This window comes from Bombus vancouverensis, chromosome 4 (assembly GCF_051014615.1).
Source record: "Bombus vancouverensis nearcticus chromosome 4, iyBomVanc1_principal, whole genome shotgun sequence".
Taxonomy (NCBI): Eukaryota; Metazoa; Arthropoda; class Insecta; order Hymenoptera; family Apidae; genus Bombus; species Bombus vancouverensis.
The window spans coordinates 13421873-13448508 of record NC_134914.1 but is presented as its reverse complement, the minus strand read 5'-3'; the positions used below and the strand labels follow the sequence as shown (position 1 = coordinate 13448508).

Genomic DNA, 26636 nt, shown 5'->3' with positions numbered 1-26636 from the left:
AAACAGCAACGTATAAAGATATATAGAAACTCGTACAAATATACGGAAACATTTTTATGCGCACACTGAGGCAACATTCGGTGTCGAGCTGTGACTTTCTCAAGAAAAACAGCAACCATCAAGAAAAAGTTGCTCGATGTTGGTTACGTGGAAACGAGCCCATACATACTTAAATCTGTCCTTATCGTGGTCATCAAACTCGCGACGATAGCAGACGAACACAGGCAAAAGAGAAAATTGAAATGACCCGAGATGATGCGGCTTTGCCCTTGACACGATTTACGTTATTAGCAGCAGCACCAGAAATAGACGTTCCCTTTTAGGTGGCTCACCCTCTGCGCTGCAACTCGCGGATATGAAACCAGAACGCTCGGGTGTAATCTGTCTCAAACGACCGCGTTATTGCACCGCGTGTTACGCTAGGCAACGTCAAAGGGTGGATCGGTTTAATAAAGGCTCGTAACGTTCTCGATGTTATTAGTCGACGACGGCGACACGAACAATTCTATTAGACTTTTGAAAGACCAAAGTACTCTTAACGCCAGTTTCTCTGTAAGTGTCCAACGCCAGTGAGTGTCTACATCGGCAATTTTCGCTCCTTTTCATCCAATGGCACATATAAGATCGTTGAGAATTTTGCATCTTAATAACCGAAATAATAGTATAGGAACGCTAAATCTACATTTAGAATTTATATTAGAATAGTTATATACTTATTTGATAAACGATCTCAAAGATATCCATCGATACGCGTTTGCACGCGTCTCGGCACTTTCTTCTAAACCACAGCGTTTACCGACTGAACAGTTTACATTCCTTTGTTTTCCAGACGCCGCGCGCACACATACTTCCACACACTGATATTCCCATACAAGTAACACTACTACGTAGCTATCCTAGTCTAGCACATAAAATTATACATATCTTAATAAAGATAATTGTTAAAATGTACTTGGCGCAATTGTATATTTTGCGATATTACGTTTGCCCATTCTCACCGGATACTCTTCCATCCGACAATTTATTAATTAACGCGTCTTATTAATTTTCTTGCCTAACAATTTACACACAATTCGCTGGGACACGTGCAGTAATTTAGTCAGACAGCGAGTAATTTAGCAGCTTGTCGTGTGTGGACAGGTGGCAAAATTTTCGTCGAGTAGTTTGGTAGAACGATTTAGCGGAGGAGATTTCGCTAGAATTTTCCAGTGGAATAGGAAAATTACATCTTTCGAATTAGCACGCGTGCCGTTTAAACGACTACGAGTCGTAGAAGTTGGTTCGGACACGGCGAGTAATTTAGTCGAGTAAAACGAATTTGCTAAACGAGTTTGCTACGGAGGTCCGGTGCGGATGAAACGAGGATGAAAGCGACGTTTTTCAACGAATCAACGGTGTAAATTCGGCTTTACTCGTTGCTCGACTAAACTAGTGGCCCTGTCCGAACCAGTCTTAAGGGAAAAGAGTTCAGTGCCCCTGTGACTAAATAGTCGTCGCGTGTAACACGTTCGAAAAATCTGCGGTCCACGAATATTGCTGTCCCGTGCTTGTTACGAACACAACGATCGATCGTCGGAAGGAAATTAGAAAATTCATATTCTTACGAACACAAGGAAAACGAAACGAAGTCTGAACGACAGATTTCTTATACTAAATATCACAAAACACCGTATTTTCAATATATCCGCTGTATCTTGCCATTCGTTTCTCTCTGCTTCTTTTCCTCCTCCAAATTCGCTATTTTCAAGACTAAAGAGAAATCACGTTAATTAACGATAAAGCTAGAAAAATTTACCGAATGTCCAGCTGGACAAATTGTAAAGTACAAATTAAATAATAAAAAAAAAAAAAAAAATTCGCTATTGAAAGAAACAAACGACAGCTCTGACGAGCGTGGCGATTACCCGCCTCTCGGATCCACAGCATCCGAAATAACTCGTCGAGCAGCTGCAATTAAAAGATTCTTTTAATTCTTCATCTTTTTCGCTCTCGTTGTTCCGTAAGAATCGTTGAATACGACGCGTATGTGTAATATTGGCTTGGCAACTAAGTGGTTGCGGAGTTTGTCGATACCGTCTAATGACAAAATCCGCAATCACTTAGTTGCCTACCTAACCTCAACTTACCTACCTAACCTAACCATCTTAATTGCCTAATACACATTAGATTCAGTTAGAATCAAACGTACCAATCACTTATTACTCACGTTATAGTAACGCTGGAATAATTTGCTTTAATTTTCAATGAGAATTGATTGCAAAATTCTGCCAAATAAAAATAAAAAAAAAAGTTGCCTAATACAACGAAGAAGACGAAGTAACGCGACTAGCAGAACTCCGTTCTGTGGCTGTTCTCGGCCACGAGAATAAAGAGGAAGAGAGTCGGTGGCCTCGAAAGACTTTTGGCTGGCAATTTCCGCGACTCGAATCTGGTTTTGCTGGAAACCTCCCCGCGGGACATTCGCTGGCCAGGCATTGTTCTCGCTGTTGCTTGTCCGTAAAATACTCGACAGCCGAAATCTCGGTGCTCGAGTACACGTGTTACAGTCGATGGTCGCTGGAAATTCTCCGATTGTCCGCGGCTGTGCGTGTTTCTCTTCATCGGAGGCTCGCAATGTGTGCAGCGACGTGCACGTCGTTCGTAACGTCACGTGCACTGTGCAGTCGCGACCACCTCGCTCTCTGTTTCCTATCGTTTCCGACAAGCATCGCCAAAGGCAATCGGACTTTCGTGCGAGAGAGTCGGCTTTTGGTAACCACTTGTGAAACAAATTTCTAAGAGGAGCAAGTGTTTTCGTGTTGGTTTCGGCGTCTGGAGGATGCTCTGTCGGTCGAATGTCGCGTCGGTGGTTCTGCTTGCGGGATATCGAGAACTTGTAAACTTGGGAATCGTGGCGCCATAGACGCTAGGTTTCCTATGGCAATGAATAGAACGGGGTCGAATTTCAGACGAATTCAGAGCGAGACACCAGCTTTGAGCGGCACGTTTAACGGTAGCACGGCTGAATGCTATTGAGTCAACGTCGATATGACGATGGATCGAGCCGAAATTACCAGCCATTTAATAGCACAATGAAAAGAAGAATGGCCGCTTGTCAACGGATCCGATGATATTTGCCGTGGGATAAGGAAAAAAGAAAAATAAATTGAAATTGAGAAGAAACGACGGGTGGATTCAATTAATAATTATAATAATACCAATACTGTAGGATCTTTACTACAATCATTAGATTCAGCTAGAATCAAACATACGATAATTACTCATTATTCACGTTATAGTGTCACGCTAGAGTAATTTACTTATAATTCTCAATGAGAATTGATTGTAAAATTCTTGTAAATAAAAAAAAATAATTTTTACTACAATTAATTTATTTACAATAAATGGATTAAATAAATGTTGATTAAATAGGAAACGATGGTTGTTTAACGTGAACTAATTACAATAACGTGTTATAATTAAGACAACTGGATAATTAATTTGCAACTCTCGTCACCACGGATCCAACTCTCTCTCGACAACGCTAGTATGACAACGATCATACCCAAATCCATGTTATTCCACACTACCCAAAACCCACTAGTTACCCAATTACTAGACACGACGGATTAAATCCGCAGGCTACAAAGACATTACCCTTTAGATTTAAGCGTTAGATTCAACTAGAATCAAACAAACGATAAAATTACGCGTATCTCAACATGTCTATTACTGAATTTGGATATTTCTTCTTTAACCGTGGGTATCTTAAGGTCGCGATGTATCGTTTCGTTGGTAACACACCAAGGTGCGTCTATTAAGGATCCCAGAGTTTTTCATTGCAATCGAATTGCAGAATTTCTGTGTTGGAATATTTGGCCCGATCACCGTACTACGCCCGTAATATTTACGTTTGGCCAGTTCATCTAATACGGGCTCTGCCCGATCTTCTAATACGGGCTATGCCCAATGGGGCTCTGCCCGATGGGGCTCTGCCCGATGGGGCTCTGCCCGATGGGGCTCTGCCCGATGGGGCTATGCCCGGTGGTGCTGTGCCCGATGGGGCTATGCCCGATGGGGCAATGCCCGATGGGGCTGTGCCCGGTGGGGCTATGCCCGATACGGGCTATGCCCGACGGGGCTATGCCCGATGGGGCTATGCCCGATGGGGCTACGCCCGATGGGGCTATGCCCGATAAGGGCTATGCCCGATACGGGCTTTGTCCGATGGGGCTATGCCCGGTGGGGCTATGCCCGGTGGGGCTATGCCCGATACGGGCTATACCCGATACGGGCTATGCCCGATGGGGCTATGCCATTATATGCTTTGAATCATAATAAAACTCTCGTGGCGCCCTCAGCGAAAACATGTGATTTCGGCGTGGCAGTCAAAGTGTTAACTCGTGAGCGGTCAACAATGTGTTAAAAAGCAGAATCCGTAGAGAAATATTTTCTACGATCACTGGCTTCGTCCGTACTTCGTATTCTCTTCGATAAATCGCGGAATTGGAAAATCTCCCTCGATTTGACCACATCTTTTCTCTCAAACTTTTCTCATCTCTCTTCTCCTCCTTCTATCGGGTTGGCAACTAAGTGACTGCGGATTTTGTCGTTAGGTGTCATTGACAATATCCGCAATCACTTAGTTGCCGACCCATTATAGTTGCTCCTCGATTTTTCATTTTTTATAATCAACACACCAAAGAATAAATACGGGGAATTGGAAAATAATCAGATATTTTGAAAGACGCGCGGTAAACTGAAAAGAATCGGCAACGCGAAGGTAAACCGAGACAGATTCGTGATGAAACGATAGGTATCGATGCGTCGCGACGAGTTTCAACGTTTATAGGGGCCTTTACGCAATCGCCGTGTTATTTGACAAACCAACCACTTCTCATCCCGTTCCGCGTCGCTTTTCTATTGTTACGTGAATTCCGAACGAACGTATTCCAGCCGTTTCGAACGATCGATGGGTTTGCAGGTGAGCGTGCGCGCGAATTAACTCGACCGCATCATTACGAAACGATTACGTAACCAACAGCGGAGAAAAAACGCAGTTACGAGGCTCTAATCGGGATGAGCGATACACAGCCGCGCGTAATTATTTGCGAAATTAACGCGAAATTCCTGTCCGCCCTCGATGCGTCTCCAATGCCCTAAACTTGGACGAACTGCATATTTCCATCGCCTGCAAGCCTCCGATGTACTCTTATCGTTTATTTCCCTGTTCTCTGGCAATTTTTAACAATTTTCTATGCCATTCTCGTCTTCTTTCTTTTTGTCTCTTTTATGGTATTTCTCTGTATTACAATAGCTCGCAAAAATAGCGTAAAATTTTTCCTGTATTTATTTAATTTGTACTTTACAATTTATCCAGCTGGACATTTGGCAAATTAGCGTAAAATAGCTGATAAAGTATAAAGTAAGCGTGAGCGCATGCGTGGAGGGGAAAAATCTTTTTAGAAAAACCGAACGTTACCGGAATATTATTATATTAGGTTGGCAACTAAGTGATTGCGAATGTTGGCATTAGGTGGCGTTGACAAATCCCGCAATCGCTTAGTTGCCAATGCGATAATTCCATGGCGCAACAGATCGTACGTTTGTTGGCGAGGTCGATATTCCCTTATTGTCGGTGAAATTCTATTGGAAGTCAGGATCGTGTATGAATTTCAACGATGTTACAACGCTCTATCCTGGTAGTTTCTATTGTGAGCTGGTTGTTGGCGTTCTCGCCTAATCGATATGCTCGTTGTCGGTTTCCTGTGAAAATCGAAAACAACAGGCTCCTTCCGGCGCTGTAACCCGGCAACGTAGAAAAAAGCAAACGAGACGAAGACCAAAGAGTCGAGCGCTACGATCCGGTTGTCCCGATCCTATTCTCTATCGTCTTTGTTACCGCAAATGACGCTCGATGAATGGACAGACTGCAGTGCTCCACTGTTTTCGTTTTACCGATGTTGCACTTTGACAACAGGGACGGCCTGCTAAATCGCCACCTTTCTGCACCAGATCTACTACTTTCCTTTATTCTACGAGATAAAAATGATTCTTGTAGGTTTCGTCGATAAAATAGAGATTAAAATTACCAACGTTATAGAAAGATGCGACGAACGTTAAAGAAAGAAGACGATATGGGACTATGGGAAGCTAAAGGAATAAAAAAGAACAACAGGTATCAGGTATGGGAAAAATATCGTACGCACGTTTTTAGAACAAAATTCCAATATCCGTTCTATTTAAGAAGGCGGTATCTTTTCTAAAAGGTGGTTTTATTCTAAGAAGCAATTGCCATTTAATTCCACGACTGGACGTATTTTTCGCCAGTTTCTACGCGTATATTTCTGTTCCAATTTCTCACTTTTCGACGACAGATAGACCACTTGTTTCTCGATCGACTATTCGTTTCGTTTCTTTCGTCGTTTCAATCATTTTCCTGTTATCCTTTCGCTAACAGCATACGCGTGCTTCTTCGCGTCTTGTCGCGTTTGCTGTATTGCCAAGTTTCAACTCGTAAGCTCGTATTGGCTTGAACATCGCGTACACGATTTCTCCATTGAGGAAACTATACCTATCAGCGAGTTCTATCGATCTATATCAGATACATCTGCAATTAGTTATTTTGTAGAATTGCAACCTGCGTTCGTCTTCATTTGCGTTTATTCTTTAGGATATTATTATTGGGATATTATTTGGGACAATGATAAAAATAAGTATTTACGACAAGTATATTTAAGTTACTCGGAGATGGTATCCCACTGGAGGTAGCCATCTACATGTCATTTGGCAATTAAGCTAGAAAAATTTACCGAATGTCCAGCTGGACAAATTGTAAAGTACAAATTAAATAATAAAAGAAAAAAAATATATTTAAGTTATAGATGTGGTATTTATCGATGCGTACGGAGAAAACTTGGCTTGCCAAGTGAAACTTGGATTTTCTTCGAATCCAAAGTCGTACGCGAACTTTGATCGTAAAGCTTCAATTTCCTTTGAAAAATCCAATCTTCTTCGAAAAGGTCGTCACGTGCAACCAAAGTACGCGTTGCTGTGTATCCACGTGCTTTCTCCGACTAGTACTTGAACAGATATAGTTCAATAATTAATGCTTTATTTAATTCCCTGTCGATATTTAAATACAAATTCACTGGATCCTTCGTCGTCCATCGTTCACACGAATTTTCGCCCTCAGAACGTCTGATAGAAATTCTGAAAACCGTGTCTGGCAGTCGATATCCCTAGTGGATAAGAAGCAACAGAATCACTTTCTGTCTTCGCTCTGAATAGCCACTCGAGCGTCATCGAGTCTCAGAATTTTCCGAATCCTCGACGTTGCACCGGGCGAACATTTTCCAGTAAATAACACGAGCAATAGTAAGAGAATCGCGAAATCAGCGTGGAAAATTGGGGCAGCGGAGGAAGAAATCTTTCACAAAAAATTTTTTCTTTTTTTTATTACTTAATTTGTACTTTACAATTTGTCCAGCTGGACATTTGGTAAATTTATCTAATTTAATTGCTAAATAACATGTGGATGGCTACCCCCAGCGGGATACTATCTTCGAGTTTCATTATTTTATTTCTTTAGTGGGGTGTTTTCTTTTTATTATTATTATTTAATTATAATAATTAATCGTTTTTGGGGTGTTTTTTGTTTTTTTCTTTCTATGTGAGTTCAGCAACCAGCTGGTTTGGATGTGTTGCCGTTCTTTTCGTACATTTTTCTGCGTACATGCCGATTTCTTCTTCGACCGTTGCTATGAGCACACAAAATTACGCATATCTCAATATACAGGGTGGTTGGTAAATAGTGGTACAAGCGGAAAGGGGGTGATTCTACGCTAAAAAAGAAGTCGAAAATATAGAATACAAATTTTTTTTTCTTTTTTTAATTTTTCCATTGAGACAACGATCTGCAGTGAGATCCGTTATAACGAGACGCGATAAAGTGCACGCGTACCGAGCGAAAATTCAAAGCCGATTTTCTCGAAAACAAAGCCTCGAACGAAAAATTTTTATTCTACGTTCTCGACTTCTTTTTACGCGTAGAATCACCCCCTTTCCGCTTGTACCACCAGTTACCAACCACCCTGTATATCATATCGAGAAATTAGTATACAACATGAAGAACAGACTGAAACGTACAGTTACAATATATAACGCGATAGAAAACGCATGGTAAATATCGTGACCTGTTAGTACAATGAATAAACATCAAACATTTTGAAACATCAAACATGTTCAAACATTTTGACCATCTTTCCCAACTATGCGCTTCCGCTAAATATCTGGCGTATCTTTTGTACACATTTTCAGATCCGTTTCAAATTTTACCAACGCGTATTAGGTTGGCCACAAGTTTCTTCCGTCTTCCAAGGAAATAATATTGGATTGGCAACTAAGTGACTGCGGATTTTGTCAATACCACCTAATGACAAAATCCGCAATCACTTAGTTGCCAACCCAATAGACGCACGTTTTTGGTTTAGCTAGAAAATAGCAATAGTTAAATAACAATAAAAAAAAAGAAGTTTTTCGTTTGATATTATTTTACCAAATTACGTTCTATTGGAACCAAATGGATGACGAATAATTCAATAAAATAATACGAAACGAAAAATGTGCATCTGTAATTTGCTTACAGAACGAAAGATTGTTTTAAAATATCCTAACGTATTAGCCGTGTGTCGTTACAGTGCTAGTCGGATTCCATAACGTTTCGTATAATACGAAAGCACAGTGACTGGGAGAAATATTCAAACACTCGCCACGAAGCATCTCATGAACACGTTACGTACATATTATACTCTAGAAAATCTTGTGAACGTTCTAACGTGACACGACTATCGCGATTGAAATAGCAAAAGTTGAAGACGATCCAAAAACGTACGCGCGACGTACGACACATTTGTCGGAAGATACACACTCGTCGAAAAATTGATACACCGCGTGAATGGCTGCTGCCAATGCCAAAGATAGTCTCACCGAGTACCGTAACTTGTCGATACAGCGAATAATCGTTCGAACATTTCGATAATTTTCACCAACACGTACACGCGTACTTCCGCTAAACGCGCCGCGTATCTTCAACACAAATTTCCAGCTTCCCGTTCGAATTTTCCCAATGTAAACACGACGAAATGTGCCTCGTTGCACCGTCGATGAAATTGCGCAATGTTTTGCGTAAAGTGTACACGTAGAAAGATTGTACGAGCGTTGGAATACTTTGGCGATATCCAGTGTACGTACGCGAGGACCGAGAGACTTCAACGCTAGGCTACGTGATCTTCGGAACGCAGGAGCGACGACACCGAGCGAGAGGGAGGACCGAGAGCGAGATAGCTGGCTGGGAGAGCGAGAGAGAAAGAGAGAAAGAGGGGAAAAGGCCATCGGCGACGAGAGGAAGAGAAAAGAGAGGTCCGCGGGTTTCGAACGGTGGTGGAAAAACGCGCGCGCTCTGATAACGCGGTAAGTGGAAAATCAGAAGAATGGAAATTCTTGGAGCAAAAGGAAATTTACAGGGGAAAGTTCGCGGTAAACAGATGCGAAGGATGTGACATTTTTGGAAAGTCGATACGTTGAGTTCACTCGGCCGAAGGAACAAAAGGATTCTCGTGTCGTGGGTGTCTTCCGGTTTTATCTTCCGACGAGGGGGAAGAGCGAAATACGTTAGGAACGAGGAAAGAAGAGAAAAGAAGCGAAAGAATTCGTCCGACGTGTTGAAGAAACGAGGGATTCGCCGATTTTTCTCGGTTACATTGTCCTTTGTTTACGCCATAGAAGTCTCGTGTTCGCGTAATTGACGCTCAGATCGGATCGAGTCTGAAGGTCGATTAACTGAGCCCGAAGAAACTAAAATTTCGCTGTAACGAACGAGACTCGGATAAATAAAATTGTACGATTGGGAAGGACGTTCGCAAGGAAGAAATTGGGACGAAGGCGGGCAACTTCGAAGATCCGCGAACAGCGCGTTGGGAAGACGATCGACGATGATTTGTTTGTTGCGACGTAGGAACTCGGTTGGAGATCTCAACAGCTCGCGTAATCGCGGTTCGTACGATGATTCGCCAATTGTGCACGCTACCTGGTACTTTTCGTTCGCGTGACAGGAGATGGAAACGTTGGAAGAGGCAGACTCGAGACGCGATTCTAACGAACAAACGTGGAAAGCTGAACGAAGACCGTGTCGACGAGAAAGAAATCGCTACGGAAGATTAAAAAAGAATTTTTTTTTTTATTTGGAAGAATTTTACGATCGATTCTCATCGAGAATTATAAGTAAATTAGAAAAGAAAGAAGATAAAAGCCAGGAGTACGAACCATCTTACACGGAACACTGACCGAAGATTCCAGCAGATGAGCCACCGCTGAGACACGAAATCTGTCACTTCTCTCGGCCCGAAGAACTGCGCACCATCGAAACTCCGAAAAGAGCGAAAGCACATCGGGAAAAACAAAAGGCCAGCCGGAATTTCGTGGTTCGAACAAAGCCAGCTCCTTTACGGCGAGCAAAGGGTAGAAAGAGACGAAGAAGACGAAGAAGAAAACTTGGCATCGACTCGCGAATAGAAAGAGGAGAGAAAGAGTATAGTAATACGGTATAAAGAAGAGACTACGCTGTAGAAAGAAGAAAAGAGAGGAAGAATACCTATAACACGAGTACGATAGAAAAAGAGAGGAAACCTGACGATGCGTGGAGACCGTTGGAGGGGTATGAAACAGGCACGATTGGAGGGAGGTAAGGTAGGAACGCGCAGCTGAAAAGTGGTGGCGACCGGACGAAGAGAAAGAGAGAGAGAAAGAGAGAGAGAGAGAGAGAGAGGTTGACGTTGAGGGAAAGGTAAAGAGGTTGAGGGAGGCGGGGAAGGAAAGACGAAGAGAAACACACGGAGAGAGAACGAGGAAGAGAGACAAGAACGAGAGGGGGAGAGAGAAAGAGAGAAGGGGACACCGGCTTGCCTCGGTCGGAGTAAAGCGAAGCCAACAAACTCACGTCAGTTCGAAGCTGGAGGGATGCCAGTGTTCCTCGTGCGTTCCATGATCGTATCGCGTCGTACACGCCGATACTCAGCGGCCCTTTCGACCATCGGTCGACGCATTTGAAAGATCGAGAAGGAAACGTCGGCCTTGAAAGTGAAAACTATCGTTTTCCGTGCTGATCCACGCTAAGTTAACACCGACGAGATACTTGGGTGCTGGATCGTCGAGTGGTAGGAGAATCGTGCGCGTCCAACAACCACAGAGTGCCACTCGCCGGATTCCACGGACAAGAAGAGGAGGAAGAAGAAGAAGAAGAAGAGGAGTGCTCGGCTCCTGGCACCGTCTTCCATCGAAAAACCATCGATTCCGGTTCTTCCGCCAACTGCGACAGCGTCAACGTCCACGAGCCCCTTCGCGAAATTCCATATCGTCGCTGTCGAACGCGCTTCCAATCGAAAGTTCTTCGGAAGAAAACGAGTGGACGATACAGTTGGTGTTAAATACACGCGCACCAGGTTTTCGGTAAAAAAGTTTGCAGTTCGTCGCGAGTGGAAAGTCGACGAACGCATTTTGGAAGAAAACTGCGGCACTTTGATATACCCAGTGGATGAAATTCGATATATAGTCGGAGGGAAGGAGTCTCGTAGTTGGGAGGAAAAACGGTGGAAGACCTGCGGTCGAAGAGGAGCGCACGGAGAAAGTGGAGGATCGGGGACGCGACTGGCGAATGCGAATTCGCGGCCGCGTACCATCATCGCGAGAACCTTAATCGTTGCTCGAAGGGAAGAAGGGCGGCGCGCGAGAATATAGGAGAGAGGGTAACGAAAAGCTTGAGTTTTCCCCCTCGGGTGATATGAGCCGGGCGCAATTAAGGCGGTTAACGGAGTCGGGAATACCTGTCCGTCGGCGGGCCAAAACCGGTACGAGCGTTCTCCATACGATATAGCGCGGTCTCCGGCCGCCTCCTCTTCCTCCTCCTCCTCCTCCTTCTCCTCCTCCTTCTCCTCTTTCCTCGTGGCCGCTGCATGCAGCCTTCAAAAGGTGCATACACCTTCGCCAGCACGCCGAGTCTGCGCTTCTTCGTGTCCCTCCTTTCTTTCTTTCCTTCTTCGCCCCGTTCTTCGTTCCGCGTCTCTTTCGTTTCTTTCTTAACCGACTCTCTCGCTGCCTCTCTCTCTCTCTCTCTGTCTCTCGGCTTACGACCAAGGAACATGGACGTCTCGCAGCGTCTACCGAACGATATATCCTCTCTGGAATAATTTCAGTCTGCGTAACAATCATTGCGTTAGAAAAGCCAGGTAGCAACCTGGCGAGGAACGGCCATCGAGATTCTTCCACGTCGTCCAGCGACGTATCCTTTCTCTAGCGATCCGAGTGTCAATCTCGCAGAGAATTCATCGCGACAGCCGCCACCACGAACGTTCGCAGCGGCCGTTCGGATTCTTCCGTATCTCGTCATCCAACGATACATCCTTTCTCCGAATATCCAAGAGCGTGCAGATCCATCGATTACGAAAACCAAAAGCCGAGAACATGGACGACTGCACGAGCCACTGACAGTCTTCCGTGTCTCGTGGCCGAGCTATACATCCGCCCGTTCTTCGGGGATCCAATCAGCGCCGATCTTCCACAGAATTATCAGTGAAAAAGGCGATAGCGACCGAGCAGCAACGCGTACGTCTCCATCGGACGGCATCGAGATTCTTAGCGACGTGTCTTTTCTCCCACGAGTGAGAATTTTTGGGAAACGCGAACGTCTCCATCGGACAGCATCGAGATTCTTAGCGACGTGTCTTTTCGCCGACGAGTGAGAATTTTTGGGAAACTGATTTTCGGGAAAGGGATCGTAACAGTGGTAAACGAAGGAACGTGATCGATACGCCAGCAAACGATCGAGTGTTCTCTGATTATCCATCGGTGTTTCGCTGGCAGTGCGTAACCGGAGCGAGAGTGCGGGTCGATGTGGAGGGGAGGAGGCAAGCTGATCTTCGAGGTGGAATACCTGTGCGTGTGGTGCGACTGGAGGGCGGCGGGAATGTTGGAAAGGGCGGGAACAGCGAGGTGATACAGGAGGAACAGCGTAGGAGAGGAATCTCATCCTGGAAGTTGTTTTCCGTCGTTTAACACGACGATCCTACGAACGGGACGAAGAGCGCAACGAAGAGGATAAAAGGAAAGAAGAGGAGGAATTCTCATCGGAAGAAGAGATATGAGAGTGCGCGAATGAGCGAAGACGAGTGTATAGGGAGAGGAAAGGAGGAAGATGGAAGGTCTGCACATATAGCGAACCATTGAGATTCTTAGCTCGATCGTTCGAGAGAGAGAGTCCGTCCATGAGGTTTGAGCGAAGGACGAATTGTTGAGAAGCCACGCCATGAGAATCCTCAAAACGCTACACTGGTAGGTCTCAAACCACGTTCACTCTTCTTCGGGTTAAGTTTCGTTTCGGACCGAAATCTTTCGCCTCGCGAACCTATTCGAGCGTATGCGAACGTGTCTCACGTTACGATAATACGACATTTGTAAACACATTTCGCGCGCGTTACGGTGCCTCGCTGTCCTTGAATTTACCATGGACAATATTTGATCGATGGCTTGGCTGTGTCGTTCGAAACAATTTGAAATTTCGTTAACCGTAACTGACACTGTGGCGATTATCTCGTCCCATTAAGTCAGCAAATGTAATATTAGCTCGCCGCCAATGTTTCTTTCATTTTAGAAACAAATAACAGATGCACCAGATTTCTCGATTTTGTTGAATTATGCGATTAAATTATGTGACACGTTGTGTAACGTTGTACGTATCGTGGAAAGCATTTTAAAATTTCATCAGCTGTAACGTGACACGAATCTTGATCGAGATCAATTTTGAAAAAAGATATATATATACTGTGTGTATTGTATAAAACGTATTGTATAGGATCTTAAAATTCTTCTTCTTTTTTTTGTACAACACACACGATATAGTTTTCTATGAAAAGTGTTCAAATGAAATTAATCTTATTATATAGAAGGGAGCTACCATACAACGTTCCTTTTCTTTTCCATATTATTTGATTGTGGTAGAGTGGAAAAATGCCAGGTTTAATTTAAATCATGGGATCAAAATCGAAGAATGATCGTCTGCAGACAGACTTTTATGAAATTTCAGCTTCGACCATTCGTGTTCATATTTCGATCGCTATTCGGATAAATCCAGTTGAATAAATTTAGGTTCGCCAATGATACTATTTATCAGGATAGCGGGAAATTGTCGGACAATTGTAAGCGACGTACCGCATCTGAATAAGCCGTGAAATATACGTTTAATCCTGTAATTTTCAGGGATGAAAAATCGCAGTGAAACGCGGTATTCTGTTGAAAATGTAATAGAAAAATTGCAATAAGTTTGTTGTTTGTACTGTTCCTTCTTTACGCTTATCGTGCTCACGCAATAAGGAGTAAGCAGAAAACAGAAAGGCAGTTAATTATTTGAAATTAATTTCTTAATTAATTCAGCAAACCTGATTAAAGTACAGATTTTCACGCGTTTATGGCAGATTGGAAGAATTTTAAAACGCTCGAAATGCACGCGAATCGAAAGCGTAGCGTTTCTTACGATATTTCGTGAGCGAAACCTATTTCTATCGAAGTAGCATTTTTCAAAAGTTCGTTAGAACAGCAATTTGCATAAATATGCGCGTTCTAATCGCTAGATGTTGTCGTTCACCGCTGAATCGCCATTTACGTTTAAAGCTAACGTTCTTGCATTCTTGACGTTTGGATAATTTTACGTATTTCGATGTTCGCTGATCGAACGACATCGAAGCACACAGTGAAACAGCGAAACGTTTCGCGTGTCCTGAAACGAACTTCAACTGCTGTTCCAACGGTCTTTCCACTTCCGCCTCTGCTCTCTGCTATCGTCGCCATAGAAATGTCTTATTTGGCCAATTTAACGTTAGCCGGTAAAGTGGTCTGGTAAATTCTACTTACGAGAATAGTCGAGATCGTTCTTTGTATGGAAATTAATCGGAGGAAAGAACAAGGGGGCTGTAGAATCCGATAGTTTGCCGTCTTCTTGCGGAGACACTTGGTCCGCTTGGCGGAAATTAAAAAGGTGTCTACGAAGCATCCTGTGTAATTGAGAGTAGAAAGTCGAACGCGAATAGGAGGAACGCGGTGTGGCGTGTTTTTATACAGCGATATCGCAGCGATTTCCATACGGAACAATTTGTCAGGACAGCGATTCTATTTATAAAAATCTTCTCTCCACTCTTTCTTATCACGTTGCTGTTCAAGCACGTGTAATACAGTCCGCTCCAATCGTGTTTTCGCTTGTATCTTAATCGTTGATCCACATGCACGCACTCTTTGTGTATTGGCTTGGAAACTAAGTGATTGCGGATTTTGTCATTAGGTAATAATGAGAAAATCCGCAATCACTTAGTTGCCAACATATTCGGCGGTGTCACGTAACTTGTAGCCACGTGATCACCGCAACGTAGGATTCTCTCAATTTCACGAAATATTAAACGATCGATTAATTAAAGAAGACGATAGCTGCGACCAGAGATTCTTATCGTAGTGCGAATAATTTTTTTTTATTTGGAAGAATTTTATAATCAATTTTCATTGAGAATTATAAGTAAATTATTCTGGAGTGATACAATTTTTTTTTTATTTGGAAGAGTTTTACAATCAATTTTCATTGAGAATTATAAGTAAATTATTCTGGAGTAGTACTATCTTTTTCTTTTTATTTGGAAGAGTTTTACAATCAATTCTCATTGGGAATTATAAGTAAATTATTCTAGCGCGGTGCTATTTTTGTTTATTTGGAAGAATGTTATAATCAATTTTCATTGAAAATTATAAGTAAATTATTCTGGCGTAGTACTATCTTTTTTTTTTATTTGGAAGAACTTTACAATCAATTCTCATTGAGAATTATAAGTAAATTATTCTGGCGTGGTACTATTTTCTTTTTTATTTGGGAGAACTTTGCAATCAATTTTCATTGAGAATTATAAGTAAATTATTCTGGCGTGGTACTATTTTTTTTTTTAATTTGGAAGAACTTTGCAATTAATTCTCATTGAGAATTATAAGTAAATTATTCTAGCGTGGTACTATTTTCTTTTTTCTTTGAAAGAATGTTACAATCAATTCTCATTGAGAATTATAAGTAAATTATTCTAGCGTGGTACTATTTTTTTTATTTGGAAGAATGTTACAATCAATTCTCATTGAGAATTATAAGTAAATTATTCTGGCGTGGTACTATTTTTTTTTTATTTGGAAGAACTTTACAATCAATTCTCATTGAGAATTATAAGTAAATTATTCTAGCGCGGTGCTATTTTTGTTTATTTGGAAGAATGTTATAATCAATTTTCATTGAAAATTACAAGCAAATTATTCTGGCGTAGTACTATCTTTTTTTTTATTTGGAAGAACTTTACAATCAATTCTCATTGAGAATTATAAGTAAATTATTCTAGCGTGGTACTATTTTTTTTATTTGGAAGAATGTTACAGTCAATTCTCATTGAGAATTATAAGTAAATTATTCTAGCGTGGTACTATTTTTTTTATTTGGAAGAATGTTACAATCAATTTTCATTGAGAATTATAAGTAAATTATTCTGGCGTAGTACTATTTTCTTTTTTATTTGGGAGAACTTTGCAATCAATTTTCATTGAGAATTATAAGTAAATTATTCTGGCGTGGTACTATTTTTTTTTAATTTGGAAGAACTTTGCAATTAATTCTCATTGAGAATTATAAGTAAATTATTCTAGCGTGGTACTATTTTTTTTTATTTGGGAGAACTTTGCAATCAATTTTCATTGAGAATTATAAGTAAATTATTCTAGCGTGGTACTATTTTTTTTTTAATTTGGAAGAACTTTGCAATTAATTCTCATTGAGAATTATAAGTAAATTATTCTAGCGTGGTACTATTTTTTTTTTATTTGGAAGAACTTTACAATTAATTCTCATTGAGAATTATAAGTAAATTATTCTAGCGTGGTACTATTTTTTTTTTATTTGGAAGAATGTTACAATCAATTCTCATTGAGAATTATGAGTAAATTATTCTGGCGTGGTACTATTGTTACGTTTTATTGAATTGCCCCGTTTTCTTGAACGTGATGATACGATTAAATCAACAGATTGCGTGCACACGGGTAGCGTTAACTAGCGTTTAATGCAACTGGCAATAAATTCCACGTTTCGGCTAACCTGCTATGTGCGGGAATACTGGCACGGGAGAGGATTAAAGTTGTTCGAAATAAATTATCAATATACAACGATTTATTCAAATCTTATATATATACAGGGTGGTTGGCAACTGGTGGTACAAGCGGAAAGGGGGTGATTCTACGCGAAAAAAGAAGTCGAAAATATAGAATAAAATTTTTTTTATTTTTTTTAAACTTTTCCATCGAGACAACGATCTACAGTGAGATCCGTTATAACGAGACGCGATAAAGTGCAGGCGTACCGAGCCAAAATTCAAAGTCGATTTTCTCGAAAACGAAGCCTCGAACGAAAAATTTTTATTCTACATTTTCGACTTCTTTTTTCGCGTAGAATCACCCCCTGTCCGCTTGTACCACCAGTTGCCAACCACCCTGTGTATGTATAAATATATTATAATCGAGTAAGATTTGAACAAATCGTTTGAATAAATCGAATAATTTCGTTTCCTCCTGAGCAATTTGTTTCCTGTGACACGTGCTGCGTCTTGTTGTATTTTCTACGGCCATTTTTCGATCGATGCCGAAAAATTAAAAGCACGACGATATTACGTCACTACGGACGTATTAGGCGGTTATATCGCGTTAGAAATTGCAAATACGAATTTTCGGTGAATTTTCCGAGTTTGTCAAAGTTTGAACACAACGTTGAAACGGTCGAGGCTTCTAAGATGTTGGTTTAGGTCGAACAGGGAATTATGTCTACCTGTCCGTAAGTACCGTTGCTCGCCTATTCATGCTCGTTAACGCCGGTCTTGGCAAATACCTAGTACTCGCTATTTTCGCTGGAATGGCCAGTCGTACAAATCGGCATTATCGCATACCTCAACCTTTTTTTACGATTTCGACACGCTGACCCAGAGCATGGTGCAGCATATCTACTTTTAGGATGCAGTAACGTGAGAACGAGCGTTCTGAGTTATTTTATTTATTTGCTCGTACAGGTTCGTTCGTATCTCGCGCGTAAAGTCCGTAGGATGGCGCGTGGCTTCAGGCAGTTCTTGGATGAACCTCGAAATTCGAGTGAAATTGTAATGCAAGTAAGCATAGACTTGCGTATAATCTGAAATCGATATACAACGTAGAATTGTGGGGAAATTTGTAACGGTAGTCGGTTAATGTTTTAATGTGTTTTAATTAATCAGTTTCTCAATCTTTGTTAATGCAAGAATTTACATAGAATTAGAGGAACAAAAGAGATAACGAGGAATTGAATTTTAGCTTAAATTTTCGAACCAACCATTATTATTTGATTGATCAGTGATCATTATTGATCATTATTATTTGATTTTTGTTAATGCAAGAATTCACAGAGAGTTAAACGAACAAAAGGGATAACGAGGAATTGAATTTTCGAAATACGATTTTAGATAAAATTTTTTAACCAACTATTATTATTTGATTGGTCAGTTTCTCAATTTTTGTTGATATAAGAATTTACATAGAGTTAGACAAACAAAAGGGATAACAAGCAATTGAATTTTAGCTTAAATTTTCGAACCAACCATTATTATTTGATTGATCAGTGATCATTATTGATCATTATTATTTGATTTTTGTTAATGCAAGAATTCACAGAGAGTTAAACGAACAAAAGGGATAACGAGCAATTAAATTTTAGAAATACGATTTTAGATTCAATTTTGGAACCAACTATTACTATTTGATTGGTCAGTTTCTCAATTTTTGTTAATGCAAAAATTTACAGAGAGTTGGATGAACAAAAAGGATAACAAGGAACGTCTCATCTGATTGATCACTTTCTCAATTTTTGTTGATATAAGAATTTACATAGAGTTAGACAAACAAAAGGGATAACAAGCAATTGAATTTTAGCTTAAATTTTTGAACCAACCATCATTATTTGACTGATCAATTTTTCAATTTTTCTTAATGCAACAATTTACATAGAGTTAGACGAACAAAAGAGATAACAAACAATTGAACGTTAGAAATACGACTTTAGATTAAATTTTGGAAGCGGTCGTTTGACCAAGTAAGGATATTGTTATTCGAGGAAACTTCGAGGTTAGGTTTTAGTTTAGTTCTGTGCTTTTACGAAAAAGGGAAACTATATTCGAGTAACAATTTTCATCGGTAAATTGCAGCAAAATCATATAGAATCACATGAAACAAATTTATCAATTACCATTTCTCTCAAATGCCAATGAGAAAACAGATTCTCGTGAAAATTTTTCGAAAGCTACGCGGAGCAAGCAAAGTCGTGCGATACATTGAGACATTTAAATAGCGTGCAACGATTCTTCGAAACTCAATAATTGCTTTAACTGAAGCTAATTTTGCGAAGAAACGTAGCTATCGTCGCACGAAATATCACTGGAAATTGTTCGATTCAATTGTCGAATTCGTATCAAGTCGATAATTCGATATAATGTTAACCTTAACCTCGCTTATTATCGTTAAACAATTTCCTCGTCTTTCACGAATCTTCTTTCATAATTTAAGTTTTCTATTCTCTTTCCAGAAACTCTGGCTGCGCGTTTTTCTTACCTGTCCGATATCTTTATCTTTCCAATAAATTTTCCTTCGCGACGAGCGCGCTCTTGCATTTTCTTCTTTCATGATATTTTACAATTTACGAGAAAAATTTGTTAACGAAAACGTTACGAACGACGTTGTCGTGTCAGCTGCTCTGACGCCAGTCAATTTTATTTCACTCTCCTGATGCAATTATTTACGCTACGTTAACGTTTAAATTTTCATTAAAAAACGTCTATTTCATCCAAATACAAAGGACGAACATTAAAAACTAATTTCTTACCTTTCTTATCTTTTATCAAAAAACTCGAATTTCATCGATACAATTTTTTTTATTATTATTATTATTTAATTTGTACTTTAAAATTTGTCCAGCTGGACGGTTGGTAAATTCGATACAGTTGAAGTAGCATAGGTGCTGCCATCAATTTCCAGGCTTAAGTTGAGCGACTCGACCAACGAAAGTAGAAATTTCGAAATGGTAAATTCTTGCAAATCGTACAAGCCGCGCGATTCGAGACAAGAAATTGAATAGAACGGATTTTTAATTAAGCTTTAATTAATAATATTAATATTTAATACGGATTAAGCTGGACGACGTTTTGCATAATCGTTTGGCCGGATAGGAAAGCCTTGCACAAGAAAACGCAGGCTCGTTCTCGCAAATGGCAAAGGAATCGACAAGAGAATCGCCACGAAATTTCCACAAAGCCACTGTATCTCTTCGCAAAATCTTACGATCATTTGCCAACTTCAATGTTCAGTCTCGATCTGATGACAAGTTCGCGTACGAATACCGTTTCGACAAAGCCAGGCAAGCAACATATATCTAAAGACAGTTTTAATACCATTTGCAACGAGAAAGATGATCAATTGATTTTAACGCGACTAAAATCGTTGTCTGGATTCGAATCTCGTAGAAAAACATCAGCCAACGATTGGAAGAACAGCGTAGGTCAGTTGCGAGCGATATAATTACATCGGTGAATTATGAAACGCGATAAACGACGGCCTGTCGACGAGAAAACGTTAAGAAATTTGTCAACGCCAAGACGAATGTTTGGCGTAACTTGAAAAAAAATGGCGATTGTACGAAACTGTCGATACGAAAGCAACGAAGAAATTATCGTGAATTTTGATTTTATTTATTCAAAAAGCCTTTTCGCCTTTCCAAATAAACTGTTCCAAATAAACTGTTTAGATGAATTGCTATACGTTTCTTTCGGTTTACTTTAATTTTGTTCGGTTCGATTTTCTTAAAAATAGTATCGTAAATAAGCTTTTGTCGTTCGAATGGCGCGATCGTAAGATTTTCTTCTAAAAGGTACAATCGCTTGGTGGAAATTTTAGACGCTGCGTTTCGCTTTCCACAGTCCTGGTTACCTGGCTGTGTTCGCAGTTTCTTACCTGGCTGTCTTCATGATGGAAACCAGGGCCGCAATTTACCGATCGTGTGGAAACGTGGCTGAATGCAACGCGTTCGACCGATGACGTTTGCCATTCTGATTTTTCAATGGCGGTTGGAATTCCTCGCTGCGAAGCTTCCCACGTCGAGCAAACTTCCCCACCGCGTTTCGATGCACGCGAACAGCTCGGTTCGTTTCTTCGAGGATCGAATGCCGCTCGTTTCTCTGTCTGGTTATGGAACGAGCATACTCGTAAACAGGAAAAGCGTTGCAAACATCGTAACAGCGTGGTTACGTGTATGGAAGATTTCGCAGAAGATTGGCTCGCCACTGTTATCCCTGCGTCGAGTTTCTTCCGATCTTTAAGTGGTTTCGATGCCGAGATTAAATAAATTCTACGTCGAGTTAATGCTACGACGACCGGTAATTCCGTTCATTTTCTTCGTTACGCGTGATCTGTGGAAAATAACGTTCGTTGTTTGCGGACTGTTTATGTTGAAAATGACAAAGTGAGTTCACGCTCGCCATCTATATGCAGATACGCTAGTTACAATAAATAGTAACTAGAAGATAGTTCTAGATATAATCGATAGTTTTAATCGATAGGTTTAATCGATACGTTTAAGATATTCTTTTTCTTTTACCCAGTCCATGTAAGAAAGTGAAAATAAATGTTGTTCAGCTCAGAACGGCGTGATAGATTTATCCGAAGAATAAACTAATAGCTGTTGTGATCCTACCTCTAAATAAATAAATAACAACAGTTTACGACGATGGTAGTTTCAATTGAAATGGTTAGAACGAGATACGTTTGAGAATATTCGAGAATCGTATTTATTATCGCCAGTCTTTCAGAAGGTCGAACCAATCGGTTTCGTTTTTCTGAGTTTCGTTATCCGAATGCACGATTGATATCCAATTCTCGAGAAACAGTCTGCTTCCATGAATTCATTCGTCACAGACTTAGTGACATAAGTAAGGTAAAGTTAGGAGAAATACCAAAATATACTTAAAAAAACAACGTTTACTACGCTATCGATTTTCTCTACCTGGCAATTTTGAAGATGATCGATAGAACTTCCGAATGACTTATTTTATAAATGATATATCATCATTTTGTGTTATTTTCTTGAATGAAGAAAGGTTGCGTTATGCCGAAATTAAAATATTCTTTGAAGCAATGATTTTTTGATACGAATGGGCCAATACGTTTTTATAAACAGAGACGAGTTGCGTCGAATAGCAAATAACAAACTATAGTAAAAGATATACTATCACGTTCAGAAAAGTAAGTTTGGCTTTGAACGTTAAATATGATAATGCTCGCGTAAACCAAGATGATAATACGTATAGAATCACGTGAATGATAATCGTAAATAAAAGATATATATTTCTTTATCATAACGTGAAAATAATGCTAATAGAAATATAACGATATAACAATAAAATACTGTCGATTACACTGCAGATATCTCGTTCTGCGTTTATGAAAATCGGTTAGCTTCAAACGTAACTTTCACGTGAAAAATCAAGGAAATACGATTTTTGCTATGCGCGTCTCTAACGAAAATTCAATAACGTTTTATTTGAGAAGAAAGTACGATTAACGAACAAGCTAATAGTTAGCGGTTTAGTCGACGTGGCGCTAGTGTAGCGTGACAGGTCGCGTCATGGCGTTAATAATCGGCGTCTTATCGATTTTAGAGAATTTTAGGGGATTTCGTTGAACGAAAGCGATTTCGAGGCGTAGAATTCCAAGAGCAGAGTATCTGGTTCCAAGTGGAATGGAGCCGTCTAGCATTCCCGTAGAGGTTAGGTCAGAAGTGTCGCAGCGCAGTCGTAAAGCAAGATGGAACGATTTTAGCGAATTCCTAGCAAGAAGAAGACGGCCGAAGAGAGTTCGAGTGCTCAAGAGGCGCAATGCGATTAGGTCTGTCCAGCTTTCTGAACCTCTCAGACAACGGGGTACTTCGTGGAACGGTCCTAGACGAGAACCATGTCCCTTTTGGGATAAAAGGCCTGCCGGGTATTTTCCAAGACGAACCTGCCGCTTTTAAGAATCATCGAAGAAAGGTCCCTTAACATTCCTGGGATTAACCATTTTCTTCGAGCTTTCCCAACGGAAACTTTCGACAAGATCGTGCCGATTTTCCTTGAAATCGCTCGTAGAATTTCTGTATTCTTGCGAGACTTGCGAGATGACCGTGTTTATGACTTATGAGATGAACATTAGGTTAATTCGTTGCTATATTCAAACAAATTACGAGATGACGGGATTTATAACTTTTCTAGCAAACTAAAAACTGTTTATAAACGCCGTCGTCTTTTTAAAATTTTCAATTTATGTAGTTGATTGTCAATATGTCTTCCGATTGGCTCGTAAAGTGACGCACACATTGCGCTCATTTAATTCTCCAAAACACGTAGTTTTCTTTATTTGAATATTCAGGAAATTTGAATATTCATAGAGGCACGCTATCTTGCGGTGTGTTGCAGATTATACTAATGGCAGAGTGGTAATTGTAAATTACGTAAACATTACGTTAAAAGTAATATCTATTTTCAAACTACGCTATCGTAGAATTTAAAATTCGAAATTTTAATATACCATATCTGTCACGTTAAAAATAAGCTTACTTCCCAAACTACCGTCCAACTCAAAATCGGCACGAACTTGTCAAGCTCATCGAACCAACAACTCCAACAAAAGTTTCTCCGAACAAAATCACGCTTGATAATTATAGGTCACCCTGTATACATCATATATACCTATATATACACGTACGTATACAGATGGAAAGCGAGAAAAGGAATAGCACTCAAACAGAGAGTACGAATGCGCGTGTACTTCTGTTTTCGGAACGAAATAAACGGGTTAAGGAAAGAGGGGCAGTTTCTCTGAACGAAGGGGGGAAAAAGCAGCTCGTGAAAAAGGTGCGAAACGAAAATGGCGTTGACGACTAGGAAAAATAAAAGAGGAACGCCGTGTTGGAGGTCGTTTTGCCGGTCTCGGCCATTTTTCCTAGAAGTACCCCGTCAAATCGACTAGACTGTGCTCGTTGTGTTCCCTTTTAAGAGTAAATCCCTATTAAAAGCGTAGTCCACCGACTACTAGCCTAGATATCGTGTTTTCTTGCTTTAGACGGGACTGGAGAGAGAGAGAGAGACAGAGAGAGAGAGAGAACGAGAGAGAGAGAGAGAGGCCGGTCGAGTTTCCTATCGTCGGAGTAGTCACGTAGAGATAGATGCACGTAATACACGCTCTCTGTACATACACCACGTTATGTGTCACTCAATACGTTTTATCTTTTTGTCGTTCTGTGTACCACGTTCGATCATAGTCCTTCAAGCGTTGTTCCTTGCTCCTTATAGCGTCCTTGGTCGATCGTAACACGATACACTACGATGCAACGCGATGAATTGCGATGCAGGAAAAGTCTCGAGTCTAGCGAATGTTTCTCATTTGCCTTCTTATTTTTATTCGCTTTTGGTCTTGTTTTGTAGGTTATGTTTGTAATGGTGGCGACATCTTACGCCTTTGTGGCTTGTCAATCGACTATATTTTATACGGAAAGTAGCTCCACTTTTCAGTCGGGGTGATCTAACAAAAAGCAAGTCGAAATCAATTAGAATTAAATTAATTAGTAAAGAAATTAGAAATAGATAGCTAGTTAGTCGACCAGGGGCCAAGTGCATGAACTAGATTTTTATCTACTTGATTTCATGAAAATTAAGGTCCGGAATAGTTAAGAAGAAACAAGATGATTCTCGGACCGATGATACCGCAATATTTGTACAAGAATACGAAAAAATTACCAAAGGAACTAGAAATAAATACCTAGTTCTCCAAACGAAGATCAACTACACGAACTGAACCTTTATCTACTTGATCCAACGAACAATCATGTCCACAACGTTTAAAGAGGAGTAAAATGTTTGAATCGATAATTTCACAGTATTTTTACGAAAACATCAAAAATTACCAAAGGAACTAGAAATAAATACCTAGTTCTCCAAACGAAGATCAACTACACGAACTAAACCTTTATCTACTTTATCTAACGAACGACTAGATCTAAAATAGTCAAGAAGGAGCGAAATCGAGGAACAAGCGTCGCTTGAATCGATGATTACGCTGATTATTATGTTAACAAGAAAATAAAAAATTACTAAAGGAACTACGAGTAAATATGTAATTGCCCAAACAAGGGTTATTCGAACGAACTAAAATCTTCTCGTCTATTCGTTCCTATTTGAACGATTGTTCATTGGAACGAATAGACGGAGATTAGACCTGAAATGGTTAAGAAGGAGCGAGACGATGCTCGGATCGGTGATTCTGCGATACTTTTTACAGCAACTAGCGATAAATACCTAGTCATCCATGCGAAGGTTAATTGTGTGAACTGAATGGATTCGTCGGTTCGATGCATCGGAACATCAGATCTATATAGAATGGTCTTAAGGAGGAAGGAGAACAACGTCGCGGGCGTTCCCTGAAACGATCGTTTGAAAAGAGGCACAGAGAAAGCACGTGAACTCGTTTACGTTCGACGGCCGCGCACATGGCTCACCGCGGTATTGCGTGCGCGTTTTCTGTCGCTTTTGTCCTGCTGGCATTGTCTCGGTTCAACCTCGGTACAGCCTGTGAATTCACGTGGTCGCCACTTAGGTACGAGCCGCGGTACATAATATCGTCGCACCTCTTGTTCTTCGCTCCCTTCCTTTGCCCTTGTAACTGGATCCACGCTGAAGGAAAGAAAAAGAAAGAAGAAAAATACAGAAAGACGTTCGCGTTCAATCGTACGGCTCGCGATATCGTGTTCCTCGAATTCGTTGGTACGACGGTTCACGAAAGTACTCGAGCACTTCCGCCACGTAGAAAACTTTTCTTCATACACGAGGGCAGACTGAAAAGTTTGTCGAATGACAATAACAGTTACGAATAAAGCAGGTCGCAACGGCAATTCCGGAAACTTTGCAATTTGCCCTCCGATAATTGTTCTACGTGTAACCGAGTCGGCAATGCGTTCATACTTTTGGTGGCCATGGGCGTAATCGTTTACGAGGTCTGATTAAATTTCGCGGTCAAGTTGGTAACTAAGCGGTTGCGGATTTTGTCATTAGGTGGCATTGACGAATCCGCAATCACTTAGTTTCCAACCCAATAGGATGTGGCCCCGTAAAGAGCGCAACCCGGCTTGCGCCCAACGCGTCTAACGCGCCCTACGTTAGGCGCGGCCTTGACATATTCCACGCAATCCAGAGATTAATAAAAGATGAAATTGGCAAAGTGGAACGTGATTCGTTTGGCTTGCGATAAGCTCGATCGTTGCAGGTTGCTCGCAAGCGGTTGCAGGAAACGAGAAACGTCAAACGATACAACGTCCACGTTTTTCCACTTTGATAGTTAAACGATATTCCTTTGTAGTCGACGTAATAATCGCAGCTTGCGTCGTCGAGCGCTTCGCTTGATATCTAAGCGCGAAAGGTCAACAAGCCTAGAAGTCGAAGCTTGTAAAA

At 40.7% G+C, this 26636-nt stretch overlaps 1 protein-coding gene across 11 annotated transcripts in view; it reads left to right on the top strand.

Moving 5' to 3' along the window:
- Positions 1 to 26636, top strand: part of LOC117156499 (uncharacterized) — a 132006-nt gene that overhangs the window by 76852 nt on the left and 28518 nt on the right. Inside the window, exon 1 of one of the 11 annotated variants that reach the window (XM_076618000.1) lies at positions 12992 to 13362. The exons of the other annotated variants lie outside the window; for them this stretch is intronic. Within the exon in view, the coding sequence (XP_076474115.1) occupies positions 13337 to 13362 (26 nt within the window). The 5' untranslated portion in view covers positions 12992 to 13336. Of the gene's footprint in view, positions 1 to 12991; positions 13363 to 26636 lie in introns of those variants that run through there. 11 annotated transcript variants of the gene reach the window in all.